Below are 16,563 nucleotides of genomic sequence, written 5' to 3' on the forward strand. Positions count from 1 at the left end.
GGCCAAAATCCCTGCAGCAGTGTGTGCAAACGTGGTCAAGAACTACAGGAAACGTATGATCTCTGTAATTGCAAACAAAGGTTTCTGTACCAAACATTAAGTTCTGCTTTCCTGATGTATCAAATACTTATGTCATGCAATAAAATTCTAATTAATTACTTAAAAATCATACAATGTGATTTTCTGGATTTTTGTTTTAGATTCCGTCACAAACAGTTGAAGAGTACCTATGATAAAAAAGTACATGCTTTGTAAGTGGGATAACCTGCAAAATCGGCAGTGTATCAAATACTTGTTCTTCCCACTGTATATACAGCTCTGGAAAAAATAAAGAGACCACTGCACCTTTTTCTTTCCTTTCCCAAAAAGTCGAAAAGGCAGTTTTTGAGTGAGGAACAGAAGGGTTAAAATTAAACGACCACTGCAAATTGAAAGCTTCTATTCCTCACTCAAAACTTTCCTTTTCTACTTTAAAAAAAAAAAAAATTCTGGAGCTGTATATTACTCGCAAAACAATAATGAAGCTTTCTAAGTAGGAAAACCTGCAAAATCGACAGTGTATCAAATACTTGTTCCCCCACACTGTACATCCTCATCATAAAATTGCCTCTCAACAGACAATTTTGTTGTGCATTAACTTCACGCTGTGTTTGTATATTTAGCTAGACACCAGCAGGGGTGCCGCCGGGAATTTTGGGCCCCATAACAAAAACTCTAATTGGGCCCCCTCTGCGCAGCTGTTACCTATTTTTTGGAATTGTACTAACTTTTCCCCCCTATACGGCGCCCTTGGACACCAGCATTGTGTTAAATTGATAATGTCTTTTATGAAGTTTTCTTCAACTACAAACAGTGGAAGTAGTGCATTTTGTTGTTCTGTACTTGTACTTGTTCAATGACAATAAAGTTGAATCTAATCTAAAAATAACATCTATGAAATGTATGGCTTTTGCCAATGGATGTTTTGCCAATGAATGTTTTAATAGCTTATATGCTAGTATCTTACTACCGGTACTTGGAACAGTCATAAGAACTGAGCCCATGCTAGCGAGACTGAAGACAAACGTAACACTGCCAAAGCTATTTCATATCACGGCACAACAACGTTAGCTTTTCTTTCATATGTGAACGTCATTGATGCAATAACTATCAGTAGGTGATGATAACTTAATAGTGCATGTACAAAATTTCTGCGGAAATGGGCTTGTGAAACAGGAACTAGTTTAATGGGCAGCGCCCATTAATCGACGTATGCGACACTTTTTGCGTACTATTTTCAGTGTTCTATGGTTTTGGACACACTAATCTTATGGCATACTAATCTATACCATATACGCTGCTAAAGAAAATGAAGGGAACACGTAATCATCACAGTATAAGTAAATGAAACTTTAGGGATATCAAGTCAATTAAACTTTAGGGATATCAATCTGTCCAATTTGGAAACATAAGTGATTGTGAATCAATGTCACCTGTTTTGGTGCAAAACAAAGTGACAACAGGTACACTGTGGAAAGGCAAGACAACCCCCAAAAAGGGAATGGTTTTGCTGGTGGTGGCCACAGACAATTTCTCTCTCCTTATCCTTCCTGACTGATTCTTCTCTAGTTTTGTGTTTTGCTAGTGTCCTTTTCAGTACTGGTAGCATAAGGTGGTACCTGCAGCCCATTCAGCTTGCACAGGTAGTCCAGCTCCTCTAGGATGGCTAATCCATACGTGCAAGAAGGTTTGCTGTGTCTCCCAGTACAGTCTCAAGAGAATGGAGGAGATACCAGGAGATGGGAGTTAGACAAGGAGAGCTGGACAGGGCCATAGGTCATCAACCCAGCAGCAGGACCGGTATCTGCTCCTTTGTGTGAGGAGCACTGTCAGAGCCCTACAAAATGACCTCCAGCGGGCTGCTGGTGTGCATGTTTCTGACCAAACAGACTCCATGAAATAAGAGGAACAAAAAAAGTATAAAGTCTGCGATTTAAGGTACAGCCAGTGACAAAATATGCATGATACATGGCGGTTTTGATCCTCGAACCTTAGTGTTGGTCGGTGTGGGTGCTGGGCGTACTGAGGCGTCGCAAGTCATATGACAGTTCCACGCACTTCCTCTACTATCCACACGCTTGTGCAAACAAACCAAACCAGTGTTTTCAAAAGCCGCACAAAAACACTGCCTATTTTCTAGTCCAAGTTGAGTGGGAACATCAGCTTCAATATGTTGGCACTCATAAACCGGCTTTTGGATTGGTTTAGGTCCCTTTTTTGGAAAGAGGAGATGGAGTTGACCCTGGTTGGACTTCAGTACTCCGGGAAAACCACATTTGTTAACGTGATAGCTGTAAGTTAGTTTTAATTGTGCTGCTAGCTACGGAACGTTTATGTTTAGCTATTAGCTTCTTGACGTCAGCTAGCTAGCCCTTTAGCTATGTTACGTTAGTACTAGCTAGCTAGCTAGTGATATCAGCAAAATCAGTCAAGGTTAACGTACAGTAAAAAGCACATCTAGCATGTTTTGCTGGCATGCTAGCGTGTACTGTATGGTCAGCTATTTACCATTGATAGCCGATAGCTACGTTATAACTAGTTCGCTATAGTAGTCTGCTGACATGGTGTTGTCTTCTTGCATTTGATAGAAGCGAAGCTGTATTATTAGCTAGCTAACAACTCTGAAATTGGGGATGACGGAATAATGTTGTCGCTGGAGTAAGTTTTGCTGCAAACTTGCTATAATGCTATACGGTAGCCATACAATACTAGTCAATATGTACTGATGTAGCAATATTACAACCAGTAAAGCGTTCTTGCAGCGTTCCGTTGTGGAGGTATTTAGGCTAAATAGGAAAGGTACATTGGAGTTGTGAGGCAATGATTGTACTGACTGTTTAGCTACCTGTTTTAAACTGCAAGCATTCCTTTCGCGTCTGACGGTCAGCTAATGCTAGCAGTTATACATTTACCAATTATTGGTACTAGAACGGGGATAATGTGTATTTCATTTTCTGTTAACATTGTATGTCCATTAGTGGTAATTTGGTCATCCCACGTGTTGTGAAATTGTGTTATACGGTAATTTTTTGATTTCAAAAGCACCAAAAAACTACAATAACCATGAGACTTAGTCAAGACGCGTCACTGAAACCACAAACTGATCCTGTGTTTGTTGATGTGACCACAAAGCTCTTCATGGTCTGAAAAATATCCAGATTTGTGTGTGTGTGTGTGTGTATTATGTATATATATATATATATATATATATATGCTGTGCTGTGCTGAATGCCTCTTGAATAAAAATGATTAAGCTGGAAAAACATTAGGCTATTCTGTTGAGTCTATTGAAACAAGAATTCAATAGATTCCTGGTGATTATAGTTGATGGCATCATTGCAGTCTCTGGCGATTGATTTGATATCACATGTCTCTTGACAGGTAGTTTTATAACCCATTGTGAAACCAGTGACTGACGTAATACCCACATTGTAATTCATCCTCGAAACAGATCACCTGTACAATGTGGACGCAGGTTACATTTACATGGGCAATCCAATTTGGGTATTTTTCCCTCTAATTGGTCTTATTCTAAATACCATAAGCTGTGAAAAAATATCAGTTAAATGAAGAAAATATGTAAGCAAAATGTTTCATAGTAATCTAGAACATGGTACCCTCTCTGATAAGTACAAATACATAGTGTAATTAGGACATTTATTTTGGTAACAGAGGGTGTAAAGATGTTTCCTAATGACAGTGTAATTTTGTAATGTGATGGTAATTCCATCGATTAGAACTGTTTAAAAGAAATTTCTATAACAGTAACAGAACGTAAAAACAGGTCTACTGTCATATAAAGTATGACGGTATAATGGAACTCGGTGTGTAATAGTCCTGAGTTGGATCCCTGTCCTGCACTGGGTACTGAAGGACGTTTTTATTTTGTTAGCTCTACAAGCAGGTAGCAATAGTATGCAAATGTGTAATCAGTAGTGTTGCAACTACTCTCCAAAATCCTCTCCAAAGAATGTTGTGATAAAATTCTAGTCTTTGTTCTGAGTTTTTGGAAGTCATGGTCATTTCTGGCAGTTCAGCTGTGCATGATCCAAAACTAAAAGAGACTAGCTAATTGAATGATTGTGAAAGGCAGTTGTTTCCAGTGGGCTATTGATGGGGAGGTGTCTCTTTGGTTGGTTGTCATGTATTTCAGTGAGTAAAGAAGACTTCGGTCACAAGTTTTCCGTAATCACTTCCACCTAGCCCTGGTCAGGTGACTAATGAAGTAATGTGCTGTTACAGATGGTGCCAGACAATGACCGTGTCATGCTGAGAGTTTTGACAGCACCAAAAAGGGAAGACAGTAGACAGCAGAATGTCAAGAGTGTAGTCTATGATTTTGTTTTTTACGTTTGCTTAAATTTGTATGTGTTTAATTCCCTTTCTCTCCTAATTCCCTGCTCTCATTCTTATTTAAGATCTTAGAATGTACTTGATTTTGGCCCTGAAATGTCTGCATTTCAAATACATTTTCTTTAGAGGCTGTAAGCTTCACAAACCTTTAAGCTCACTAATAATAGAAATAGTACTTCAAGTGAATTTATTGATAATAGCATAAAATAATTAAGACTGTACAACAACTAGACAGGTCTATAAAACTATTGCTACTGTGTAATTAGTTATCCCAAATAAATGGAAGGACCTATAATACCAACAGAATCTGCATTGTTTACTAATATATCCACAATGTTTCTATTAGCCCTAGTTAAAAACAGTTTGTTCTCAACACTTTTAAATTTGTAAAAAAATTATAATTTAGAAAGATCAGGTAAAACAAATGATTGGATCTGTGTAGCATCCCATGCATAAAATTAGGCCTGTTTTTCTGGGAATCAGTGTCCTTTAAAAATAATAATCCAAATGTACTCTCAAACTCTGATATTTCAAGTAATCAACACTTTCAAGCTTTGTCCCCTCCCATGCAAGAAGGTATTTGCTGTGTATCAAACAGTTTCATGTATTGCTCCCCCTTACTATTAGTGAAAGCAATTTTTAAGTTGCCTAGTAAGACAGAATGTTGAGTTAAATTAAATGCCTTGGATAACTCAATAAGATGTTTGAGGTGGTGTGACAGAAATATGTCATTAGTAATGCTGTTGGTTGTGTTGATAGCCAGACATGAAAATGAAAAACATGAAATGTTTCTAGGTACTGATATATTTGGGAATGCATTTGTTAAATGTTTTTGATATTGATCAGATTACTGAGATGTGTATCTCTAACTTGGGTCACGGGAGATTTTTCCTTTATGAAAAAGGTTTAATTATAGACCATTCCATGCAAAAGTTATTTTACTAGCTATCAAGCAAGTGTATTTATATAGCACGATTCATACATAGAAGCAATTCAATGTGATTTACAGTGAAAAAATATATATAAAATGCAATAGAATAAAACAGTAAGATTGTTACAGTTCTCCACCCGAGTATCTCAATCCTTTCACTCCAGCGCTAGGATGAACCTGTTAGTCCCTTTGTGATATAATCTCTGCATCATTGTCTTACAGGGCTGTTTCCAGGGGGACATTTATGGCATGTCCATATGTGCATTTAATATTCATCCTCAATTAATTACAGTTCCCATAACTGTTTACTGAACCACCCCGGTATCTAAATCCTCATGCTCCAGAGCTTGGATAAACTCAACAGTCCTTTGTGGCGCTTTTCCACTGCATGGCACCAGCTCGACTCGGCTCTACACGGCTCTCCCTCTGTTGGTTTTCTCGCTGCAGATAGTACCCTGTACCCGCCCATAGTGACATCGCAGGAAAACTGCCATGACATTACCTCCAACGCGACACACACGGGAACAACAATGGAGACATCGTACACCTAATACCGGCGAAAGGCCAGCATTTGCCAACTAACGTAAACCTTGCAGTGAACAGAAAAACTGACAAACTTTGAACATGCCAATTTAAAATTAAACAAACTCTGGATAACAGATCCTGTTTGAAAAACAGTGAAAAAGTATAATAGAATTATCGCCCTGCAATATAAAAGATGGCCTAATTGCAATGTTCTGTTAGATTTAAGCGTATACACCTAACATTTCAACGCCAACACATTTAAAACAACCTACATAACCCCTCCGTCTCTATTAAAAGGTATAAATAATTGCCGGCTATAATACCACGCTGACTGACTCGAGTAGCTGTTAAGAATTTGCGTGTATCAGAATCTCTGAAGAAGGACGAGGCTTCGGTCCGAATGAAGATTTAACAAAGTAGATTTATTAATAGAAAATGATGAGTCACAATACATGAAATACGCTGCAGCAGTCAAATACTTGTTTTAACTCTCAAGCTTCCACAAATATTCGCCCCGAATGAAGATCAACCATTGGTTTTGTTTCTCCCGCCACGGGGTGGTTACTTTTCACTCTCGTGAGTAAAACCCATCCTTATTGGCTCTTCGTTGGCATGGTGACATGTTGGACAAATCTTTCTTTTCGCTGTCCAATGAAAGAAGGGCATGCTCTAAACTCTTCCCATTTGGGGTTATTTTCGGTCACAGATCAACAGGTTCTTGCATACAGATGTGAAATCTTAACACGGTTACAGTAATTTACATTCTATTGTCCTAACCTAGACTAGAACATCAGGGGGTTGGAGATAGCAGGTTTCTTCCTACTGTATAGGCGGCAGTTTCAGTTGTATGTTAATGGTTGGGTTTTAATCCTGTCTCTCTAACTGAGCCAGGTGTAAAGTCTGAGTGAGTGTGGCTGAGTGTAAGACAAAAGACAGTCTTTACCTATTCTTCCCAGAGATAAGGTGTGAGAATTTCAACAGTATAATGGAGTTTTAAACCTCGGAAGTTATACCTGGCTGTAATGTACAATTTAATAAAACAAAAACATATGGGTATTAAATCAGCATTATTTAAACTTTATTTATCTCAACATAGCCTACTGTAGGCTACACAAGGCAGCGTTTATACTGGTAGTAGCGAGGAAGCACGCGTGAGCAGTAACTTTGGTCTTAATACATTGCAGACTGCAAAAATAGTTTGAAAGCTTGGTAGGCTGCTTCTGTTTGGCTTGATATTACTACTTTGACCAGTGCAATATATGCCAATTAGCCTATAGAAAAACCCAGAGGAGGAAAAAGACGAGGTATTTTTGTAGGTTACAAAACAATGCGTATTGTGGGTCTCACAGGGTTAACAAGTTGAATTCAACGCCAGTGCGAAGGTCCAAACCGAGAGGAGTTTTGGGATCGTTTACATTTTTAAGTCTGGTCCTATGCACTGGCACTGAAATTAACCCATTTAAATGCAAGGACTCCTGGCACAGCCGTGCAAATAGGCGCTGTTCTCGTCTTAACCATTCTCTGACGCTGGATGGCTATCACTCTTTGAGTCACTCCAATCAGAAGTCTTACGTGTTTTCACATCACCTTTTGGTATAGCTTCACCTCTGTTGGAACCTCGACGAAGCAGGTACTAAAAAGGTATCTGGTCCCAGATACTATCCCAACTTTTGGCCAGTGGAAAAACAAAAAAGGCGAGCTGAGTCGAGCTGGTACCATGCAGTGGAAAAGCACTTTGTCCCTGGTTTTTAGGGCTTGTGAATCCAGCTCTTTAATAGTAGTTCTCTTATCTTGGTTCCCAAACACATATCTCTGTTTTATCTTGGTTTAATTGTAGACAATTTTGGTTTATCCAAGTATTTATGTGCTCTATTCAATGACACAGTGAGTCTATTGAGCTGTTATACAGTTTGAGAGCCATATATATTTGAGTATTGTCTGCATAGCTATGCCAGTTAATGTTGTTTTGGTGAATTTGGTCCATCTCATCTTCATCCGCTTATCCGTATCGGGTCGCGGGGGCAGAAGCTCCAGCAGGGGACCCCAAACTTCCCTTTCCTGAGCCACATTTGCCAGCTCTGACTGGGGGATCCCGAGGCGTTCCCAGGCCAGTGTCGAAATATAATCTCTCCACCTAGTCCTGGGCCTACCCCGAGGTCTCCTCCCAGCTGGACGTGCCTGGAACACCTCCCTAGGGAGACGTCCTGGGGGCATCCTTACCAGATGCCCGAACCACCTCAACTGGCTCCTTTCGACGCAAAGGAACAGCGGCTCTACTCCGAGTTCCTCACGGATGGCTGAGCTTCTCACCCTATCCCTAAGGGAGAAGCCAGCCACCCTTTTGAGAAAACCCATTTCAGCCGCTTGTACTCGCGATCTTGTTCTTTCGGTCATGACCCAGCCTTCATGACCATAGGTGAGGGTAGGAAGGAAAATTGACCGGTATATCGAGAGCTTTGCCTTCCGGCTCAGCTCTCTTTTCGTCACAACGGTGCGGTAAAGCGAATGCAATACCGCCCCTGCTGCTCCGATTCTCCGGTCAATCTCCTGCTCCATTGTCCCCTCACTCGCGAACAAGACCCCGAGATACTTGAACTTCTTTACTTGGGGTAACGCCTCATTCCCTACCCGGAGTTGGCACTTCATCGGTTTCCTGCTGAGAACCATGGCCTCAGATTTAGAGGTGCTAATCCTCATCCCAACTGCTTCTCACTCGGCTGTGAACCGGTCCAGTGAGTGCTGAAGGTCACAGACCGTTGATGACATCAGGACCACATCATCCGCAAAAAGCAGCGATGAGATCCCCAGGACACCGAACTGCAACCCCTCCCCTCCCTGACTACGCCTCGATATCCTGTCCATAAAAGTTACAAACAGGATTGGTGACAAAGCGTAGCCCTGGCGGAGGCCAACCCCCACCTGCGACGAGTCCGACTTACTTTAGAGAACCCAAACCCAGCTCTCACTTTGGAAATACAGGGATTGGATAGCCCTCAAAAGGGACCTCCTCACCCCATACTCCCGCAGCACCTCCCACAGTATCTCCCGGGGTACCCGGTCATACGCCTTCTCCAGATCCACAAAACACATGTAGACAGGATGGGCATATTCCCAGGCCCCCTCCAGGATCCTTGCAAGAGTAAAGAGCTGGTCGGTTGTTCCGCGACCAGGACGGAATCCGCATTGTTTCTCTTCAATCTGAGGTTCGACTATCTGCCGAACCTTCCTTTCCAGTACCTTTGAGTAGACATTCCCAGGGAGGCTGAGAAGTGTGATACCCCTGTAATTTGGTCCCCTCTTTTTGAACAGGGGAACCACCACCCCGGTCCACCACTCCTTAGGCACTTTCCCCAACTTCCATGCAATGTTGAAGAGGCGTGTCATCCAAGACATCCCCTCCACACCCAAAGCTTTCAACATTTCTGGACGGATCTCGTCAATCCCCGGAGCTTTGCCACTGTGGAGTTATTTGACTACCTCAGTGACTTCTGCCATGGAGATTGACGATGCTTCCCCATCAGCCTCCAGCTCTGCCTCCACTATAGAGGGCATGTTAATGGGATTTAGGAGTTCCTCAAAGTGTTCCTTCCATCGCCCAATTACCTCCTGAGTTGAGGTCAACAGTCTCCCATCCTTACTGTACACAGCTTGGATAGTTCCCCGTTTTCCCCTCCTGAGGTGGCGGACGGTTTTCCAGAAACACATTGGTGCCAACCGAAAGTCCTTCTCCATGGCTTCCCCAAACTCCTCCCACACCCGCTGTTTTGCCTCTTTCACAGCAGAGGTCGCAGCACTTCGGGTCTGTCAGTACACTGCAACCGTCTCCGGAGTCCTCCGGGATAACATATCCCGGAAGGCCTCCTTCAGTCGGATGGCTTCCCTGACCACCGGTGTCCACCAGGGTGTTCGATGGTTACCGCCCCTTGATGCACCTAAGACCTTTAGACCACAGCTCCCCGCCGCAGCTTCGGCAATGGAGGTTTTGAACATCGACCACTCAGGTTCAATGTCCCCAACCTCCAAACGGATGCCAGAAAAGCTCTGCCGGAGGTGTGAGTTGAAGATCTTTCGGACAGGGGCCTCCTCCAGATATTCCCAGTTCACCCGCACTACCCGTTTGGGTTTTCCCGGTCTGTCCACAGTCTTCCCCCACCCCCTGACCCAACTCACCACCAGATGGTGATCGGTTGACAGCTCCGCCCCTCTCTTCACCCGAGTGTCCAAAACATGCGGTCTCAGATCTGATGACACGATCACAAAATCAATCATCGACCTTCGGCCTAGGGTGCTCTGGTACCACGTACACTTATGAGCATCCTTATGTTCGAACATGGTGTTCGTTATAGATAATCCATGACTAGCACAGAACTCTAACAACAAACGACCACTCGAGTTCAGATCAGGGAGGCCGTTCCTCCCCAACACGCCTCTCCAGGTGTCTCCATCATTGCCCACGTGTGCGTTGAAGTCCCCCAGCAGTATTATGGAGTCCCCTACTGGAGCCCCATACAGGACTCCATTCAGGGTCTCCAAGAAGGCCAAATACTCCGGCATATGCACAAACAACAGTCAGAGATTCCCCCCCCACAACCCGTAGGCATAGGGAGGCGACCCTCTCATCCACTGGGGTAAACTTCAACATAGCGACACTCAGCCGGGGGCTTGTGAGTATCCCAACCCCCGCCCGGCGCCTCACACCCTGTTCAACTCCAGAGAAGAATAAAGTCCATCCCCTATCCAGGAGTACAGTTCCAGAACCGAGACTGTGAGTGGATGTAAGCCCCACCAGATCTAACTGATAGGGCTCCACCTCCCTCACAAGTTCCGGCTCCTTCCCCCACAGAGAGGTGACGTTCCACATCCCCAGAGCCAGCCCCTGCTGCCCGGGTCTGGTCCGTCGAGGCCCCTGGCCTTCACTGCCATCCATATGGCAGCGCACCCGACCCCAGCGGTTCCTCCTATGAGTGGTGGGCCCATAGGATAGAGAGGGGGGTGCCACGTTGCCCGACCGGGCTCCCTGGCAAACCCGGCCACCAGGCGCTCGCCGGCGAGCCCTCCCTCTGGGCCTGGCTCCAGACGGGGGCCCCAGGCTTCCTCCGGGCAGGGTAACTCCTCCTCTTTCTCGTTTATACATGGAGTATTTTTTTGAACCATTCTTAGTCTGGCTCCTCCCCTGAGACCACTTTGCCATGGGAAACCCTACCAGGAGCACCAAGGCCCGGACAACACAGCCCTCAGGTTCATAGGAACACACAAACCTCTCCACCACGATAAGGTGATGGCTCCCGGAGAGGAGAATTTGGTCCAGAGGTAGCATATTGAGATTGAACATAAGTGGTCCATGAACTGATCCCTGTGGAACTCCATGTCAAAGCCACCTTTCCAGATTCATGATTGCTAATGGCGACAAAGTTACTCCGGCCATCTAAATAAGACCTGGGACAAACCAATTAAGGACTGTCCCTGAGAGTCCTACCCAATTTTCCAGCCTGACTAGAAGTGTTCTATGATTTACAATGCAGCACTGATATCTAATAGAACCAGAACTGTTATTTTATCCAAATCAGTATTGAAATGTATATCATTTAACACTTATCAGAGCTGTTTCAGTGCTGTGATGAGGTCGGAAGCCTGATGGAAATTTGTCTAGAGAATGCTTGAGTTCACAATATCGCTGAGTTGATTGAAGACAACCTTCTCAATGATCTTGGCTATAAAAGGGAGATTTGATACAGGTCTATAGTTGTTCAATTTAGATGCATCCGGTGTTTTCTTTTTTAAAAGACGATTAATGGCAGCTTGTTTTTAGAGACGTTGGGAAAATGCCTGATTTCAGAGAGCCATTAACTATTTGCTGTAGATCCATTGTTATTCACTTCACCTGTGTCACCTGAGCTAAAAAGAGTTTTAAAGTCAGATGGCAGTGTGTTCAGACATGTGGGAGCTTTAAGATGTCAAACTGTTTCTTCTTGATATTTTGCAGTCTAGCCCTGAATATCTCAGTTGAAGCTACAAAGGCTTTGTTTATAGATGTCATAGTGGATGAGATTTTTACTCCATTTATGTTACGCTTTCCTACATTCTCTTTACAAGGTGCAAATTATAATAATTTGCTTTACCTTTACCGATGCAACACGATCGATGACATTCAATATTTTGGTGTTACAATTATCTAGGAGTACATCAACTGACTTATTGTACGAGAGATAGCTATTGCCTAAAATAACTGAGCATTGGTACTCTCATTAATGTACCTTTTCTTAACAGAAACAGAGTTTACTTGAACATCCGGGGTGATCAGTGTTTCAGAAAAGACAGAATTTACCAGACAGGGCGAAGTCTTTAACCATGACAGAGGAAATATTGAGACCTTTGGAGATAACCAGATCTAGAATGTGGCATTGTGTGCATACGCTCTTTCACATGTTGATTGAGATCAAAAGTGTCACGTAGGGCAAAAAGGCCTTTGGCTTTATTGTCCTTATTATTATCTTTGTGGATGTTAAAATCCCCTGTTATAATAAACAAGTTATATTCAACGGATATAACAGAGTAGTTCAGCAAAATCATTAATAAAATGTACAGAATATCATAGAGGTCTGTAAATGGTTAAAAATATTTTTTGGGGAAAAACAAAATTCAATGTAAAACACTTGTGAAGAGGATGTTGAATAGATTTGCTAGATGGTAAATTAAAACATTGGCAGAACAATTGGTTTAATGTTTTGAAAGTTAAATATAAAACCTAGTAAGTTGCAATGGTTTGTGTCCATTATATTATTTGCTTCAGAGTAAATTCACAGATTTTCGTCTGTATCAGGAACAAATTCACATGGCGTTTATGTTTGTTCATAACAGCTCAGAATGGTCTTTTGTTTTTCAGTCTGGGCAGTTTAGTGAAGACATGATCCCTACAGTGGGATTCAACATGAGGAAGGTCACAAAAGGCAACGTTACCATCAAGGTGGGTCTTCCCTCATTACAGTATGTAGGCTACCTTAATGTCCCACAGTTTACCTAATTTCGGTTTGGTTGGTTTTCCAGATCTGGGATATAGGAGGGCAGCCAAGGTTCAGGAGCATGTGGGAACGCTACTGTCGGGGAGTTAACGCAATTGTGTGAGTATCCCTTTGTTTGGCCGTTCCTGGCAGCCTGCATGTATACAGTTGATATGGTGGAAGAGAAGAAGAATGCTGAAGAAGATTAGTCTTGTTCACTTTTGCAGACTTTCATTAATTCACAATATGTGCAACAGTCATGCTTTAAGTTGATTTGTTTTATACCAATGAAAACATGTTGTTGACTGTCTTAAAATCTCTTAAATTGTTTAGATATATGGTGGATGCAGCAGACCGTGAGAAAGTGGAAGCTTCCAGAAATGAGCTGCACAATCTGTTAGACAAGCCTCAGTTGCAAGGAATTCCTGTAAGTAGGTGTTCCCTTCCAAAACCGCTTTACCGACATGTAAATGAGGGAGTTTCTTCAATCAGTCTACAGTCAGTAACAACTACACTGCACTTTTTAGGTTTTGGTGCTTGGAAACAAAAGAGATCTTCCTAGTGCCCTAGATGAGAAGCAACTCATTGAAAAACTGTGAGTATGAGAAGTATGAGGTGTTCCTTATCAGTGAACCTACAGCAGTAATCTTACAGCATCGAATGGATCTGAGCTGAGGTTTTCTACAAAACTAACTTATCCTTTCAAGTTCAGGACAACTTCTAACTGAATGAAGAACTGTCATTTATATTTAGATCGTACATCGATCAGCAGTAACATTATGACCACTGACAGGTGAAGTGAATAACACTGATAACCCCGTTATAATGGCACCTGTCAGTGGGTGGGATATATTAGGCAGCAAGTGAACATTCTGTCCTCAAAGTTGTGTTAGAAGCAGGAATAATGGGCACATGTAAGGATCTTAACGACTTTGACAAGGGTCAAATTGTGATGGCTAGACGACTGTCAGATCATCTCCAAAACTGCAGCCCTTGTGGGGTGTTCCTGGTCAACAGGGATCAGTACAAATCAAAAGTGGTCCAAGAAAGGAAAAGCGGTGAACTGGTGACAGGGTCATGGGCGGCCAAGGCTCATTGATGCACATGGGGAGTGAAGGCTGGCCTGTGTGGTCTGATGAGCATCAGAACTGGACCACAGAGCAATGGAAGAAGGTGGCCTGGTCTGATGAATCATGTTTTCTTCTACATAACGTGGAGGACCGGGTGCGTGTGCGTTGCTTACATGGAGAACACATGGCACCAGGATGCACTATGGGAAGGAGGCAAGCCGGTGGAGGCAGTGTGATGCTTTGGGCAATGTTCTGCTGGGAAACCTTGGGTCCTGCCATTCATGTGGATGTTACTTTGACACGTACCATCTACCTGAGCATAGTTGCAGACCATGTGCACCCTTTCATGGCAACGGTATTCCCTGATGGCACTGGCCTCTTTCAGCAGTATAATGTTCCCTGCCACAAAGCAAAAATGGTTCAGGAATGGTTTGAGGAACACAATGAGTTCAAGGTCTCCAGATTTCCATCCAATAAGAGCACCTGTGGGATGTGCTGGACAAACAAGTCTGATCCATGGAGGCCCCACCTCGCAACTTACAGGACTTAAAGGATCTGCTGCTAACTTCTTGGTGCCAGATACCACAGCACACCTTCAGAGGTCTAGTGGAGTCCATGCCTTGATGGGTCAGGGCTGTTTTTGCGGCAAAAGGGGAACCACACAATATCAGGCAGGTGGTCATAATGTTATGGCTGATCGGTGTATGTCGCTAATATAATATTGATACGTTTAACAGAGTACTTATGAATGGTAATCGCAACTCTGAGGTTTGGATGTCAGGAATTTAGGCACACCATTGTTAATTTTAATGACTTGTGAATATTATTTCTATCTTGTGTGTGCTTTTTCCCTTTAAGATAGATTACTTAATAGCTTATTAAAGTTGAATATGTTTTAAATAGCAATATAATTATAAATGATTTTGAAAGATTGCAACCAATTCTACATAATTTTGTTTATAGGGGGCAATAGCAGAAACTCTCAAATGACCGATAGGAGTGACTCAGACAATGACAAAATGTTATAAAAAAAAAAAAGCAACCCAGTCTTTTTTAAACACAAACAATAGCCCAGGCCAATCTCGTCTTGTTCACTAAAATGTTCTACGTGTTTCATATGGCTTAATTGAAACAAGCTCTTCTGTATTTTGCTCCCATGCTGATTCTCGTAACCCCAGAAGTCAGGCCCTGTGTTCAGTATAATTGGTACTGCACTGCACTGCACTGATTTTCAAATGGAAACAACTCCCTCTGCTGGCCTGTTCATATAAAAACCAACAACGCACTTCATACTGCAGCAACGTATATAATGTTTCACTACTCATTTCCTTCTACAGGAATTTGGCAGCTATCCAAGACAGAGAAATATGCTGCTACTCCATTTCCTGCAAAGAGAAAGACAACATAGGTAAGTAAGAGGAGGTGACAGGAGTTTTTATTTGTGTCGTTGTGTATATAAACCTGTGTTGTCTGCCACGTGTTGCCGTTCCATACTGACCCACTGCCTTAGGTGTCCTCTGTGTTTCCCCTGTGGCCTCTCAACCCAATGCCTCTCCTGCCTTCTAGATATCACACTGCAGTGGCTCATCCAACACTCAAAGTCCCGGAGGAGCTGAAATCCGAGGAGTGGCTTTCCCAGCTCCCCAGCCACGTTACCCTCCTCACACCACACTCTGCTCCCTCTGTGATGATGTAGTCAGCTGCTGCACTGTCCTGCTCGTGACCCCCCCGATCCCACCCCCGTCCCATTACTTTACCCCCCGTTTCTCCCCAAACAATGCCCCACACTACTGCACTATGAAAATATGGTACGTCCCACCGCTCTTTACATCCCATGAGTAGAAGAAACGGCTTTACACCTCCACCACGAGAGGGGCCATTTCTGTCCCCTGAACAGAGAGAGGGTACATCTCCATTTGCCTTCAGTGTGGTACAGGCTCCACGACAGGCCTAGAAGCCAAATTGCCCAACTGTCTATAACACTAGGGTAGGGTGTGCTGCTGAGGCGTCCCACACACTGAGGATGGGTCGTTCAGCCAATGGGGCTTTGAATCACGGTACATGTTTACCAGACAGTGCTGTGTAAAGCCAGGGGAAAGTACATAAATATGTTTATTACATTATTGGGAAAATAGTGGGGACTTCCAGGTTCCCCTCCTGTTTCAGTCACGTTTTACTGTGAGATTATTACTGTTTCATGGTTATTTCTGAGTCAAAATATTTTAAAATGAAAGAGCAATGAAGTAGCAAAGTAATTAGTTCAGCAGTCAGGTATGTACAAATATATAATTAAAGTTTTACTAATGTCGACGTATATGAACATATGATTATATTTTACAAGTTTGAATGTACTGAAGGTGAAGCTATAGTGGCTGGTTGCGTGGTTATCAGCTTTGTTATTGACTTTAGTAGAATTACGTCCTCTGTGCGGTCTATGAGGTGTGCGTGTGTGTGTGCGTGCGTGCGTGTGTGTGCGCGTGCGTGTGAGCGTGTGAGAGGCAGATATCGAAAGTGCCTTGGGAAATATCTCTAAAGGAAAGCGGCAGGCAAGGTGAGCCTATCTTGGCAACAAAGAACACCACTCATATATTAAAGAAATAAAAGGCATGCTTTTTAATTTAGAGATTGTACTGTTATCTTTCTTTGT

General features: G+C 42.9%; 1 protein-coding gene across 1 annotated transcript; it reads left to right on the top strand.

Moving 5' to 3' along the window:
* The first annotated feature begins 2,100 nt into the window (after positions 1–2,100).
* On the top strand, positions 2,101–16,537 carry arl8ba (ADP-ribosylation factor-like 8Ba). The gene is made up of 7 exons (XM_010896106.3): positions 2,101–2,332; positions 12,732–12,812; positions 12,893–12,966; positions 13,180–13,273; positions 13,374–13,441; positions 15,254–15,324; positions 15,483–16,537. The coding sequence occupies exons 1-7, from the start codon at positions 2,210–2,212 to the stop codon at positions 15,530–15,532; spliced, it is 561 nt and encodes a 186-aa protein (XP_010894408.1). The 5' UTR covers positions 2,101–2,209; the 3' UTR covers positions 15,533–16,537.
* Positions 16,538–16,563: the final 26 nt, after the last annotated feature.

Source organism: Esox lucius, chromosome 17 (genome assembly GCF_011004845.1).
Source record: "Esox lucius isolate fEsoLuc1 chromosome 17, fEsoLuc1.pri, whole genome shotgun sequence".
Classification (NCBI taxonomy): Eukaryota; Metazoa; Chordata; class Actinopteri; order Esociformes; family Esocidae; genus Esox; species Esox lucius.

What these genes read in the sequence shown, in the direction of transcription:
- arl8ba (XM_010896106.3), top strand. Translation starts at nt 2,210, where the DNA reads ATGTTGGCACTCATAAACCGGCTTTTGGATTGGTTTAGGTCCCTTTTT. An exon ending in AAGGCAACGTTACCATCAAG is followed by an intron (nt 12,813 to 12,892) that starts GTGGGTCTTCCC and finishes TTGGTTTTCCAG; the next exon opens with ATCTGGGATATAGGAGGGCA. An exon ending in CTCAGTTGCAAGGAATTCCT is followed by an intron (nt 13,274 to 13,373) that starts GTAAGTAGGTGT and finishes TGCACTTTTTAG; the next exon opens with GTTTTGGTGCTTGGAAACAA.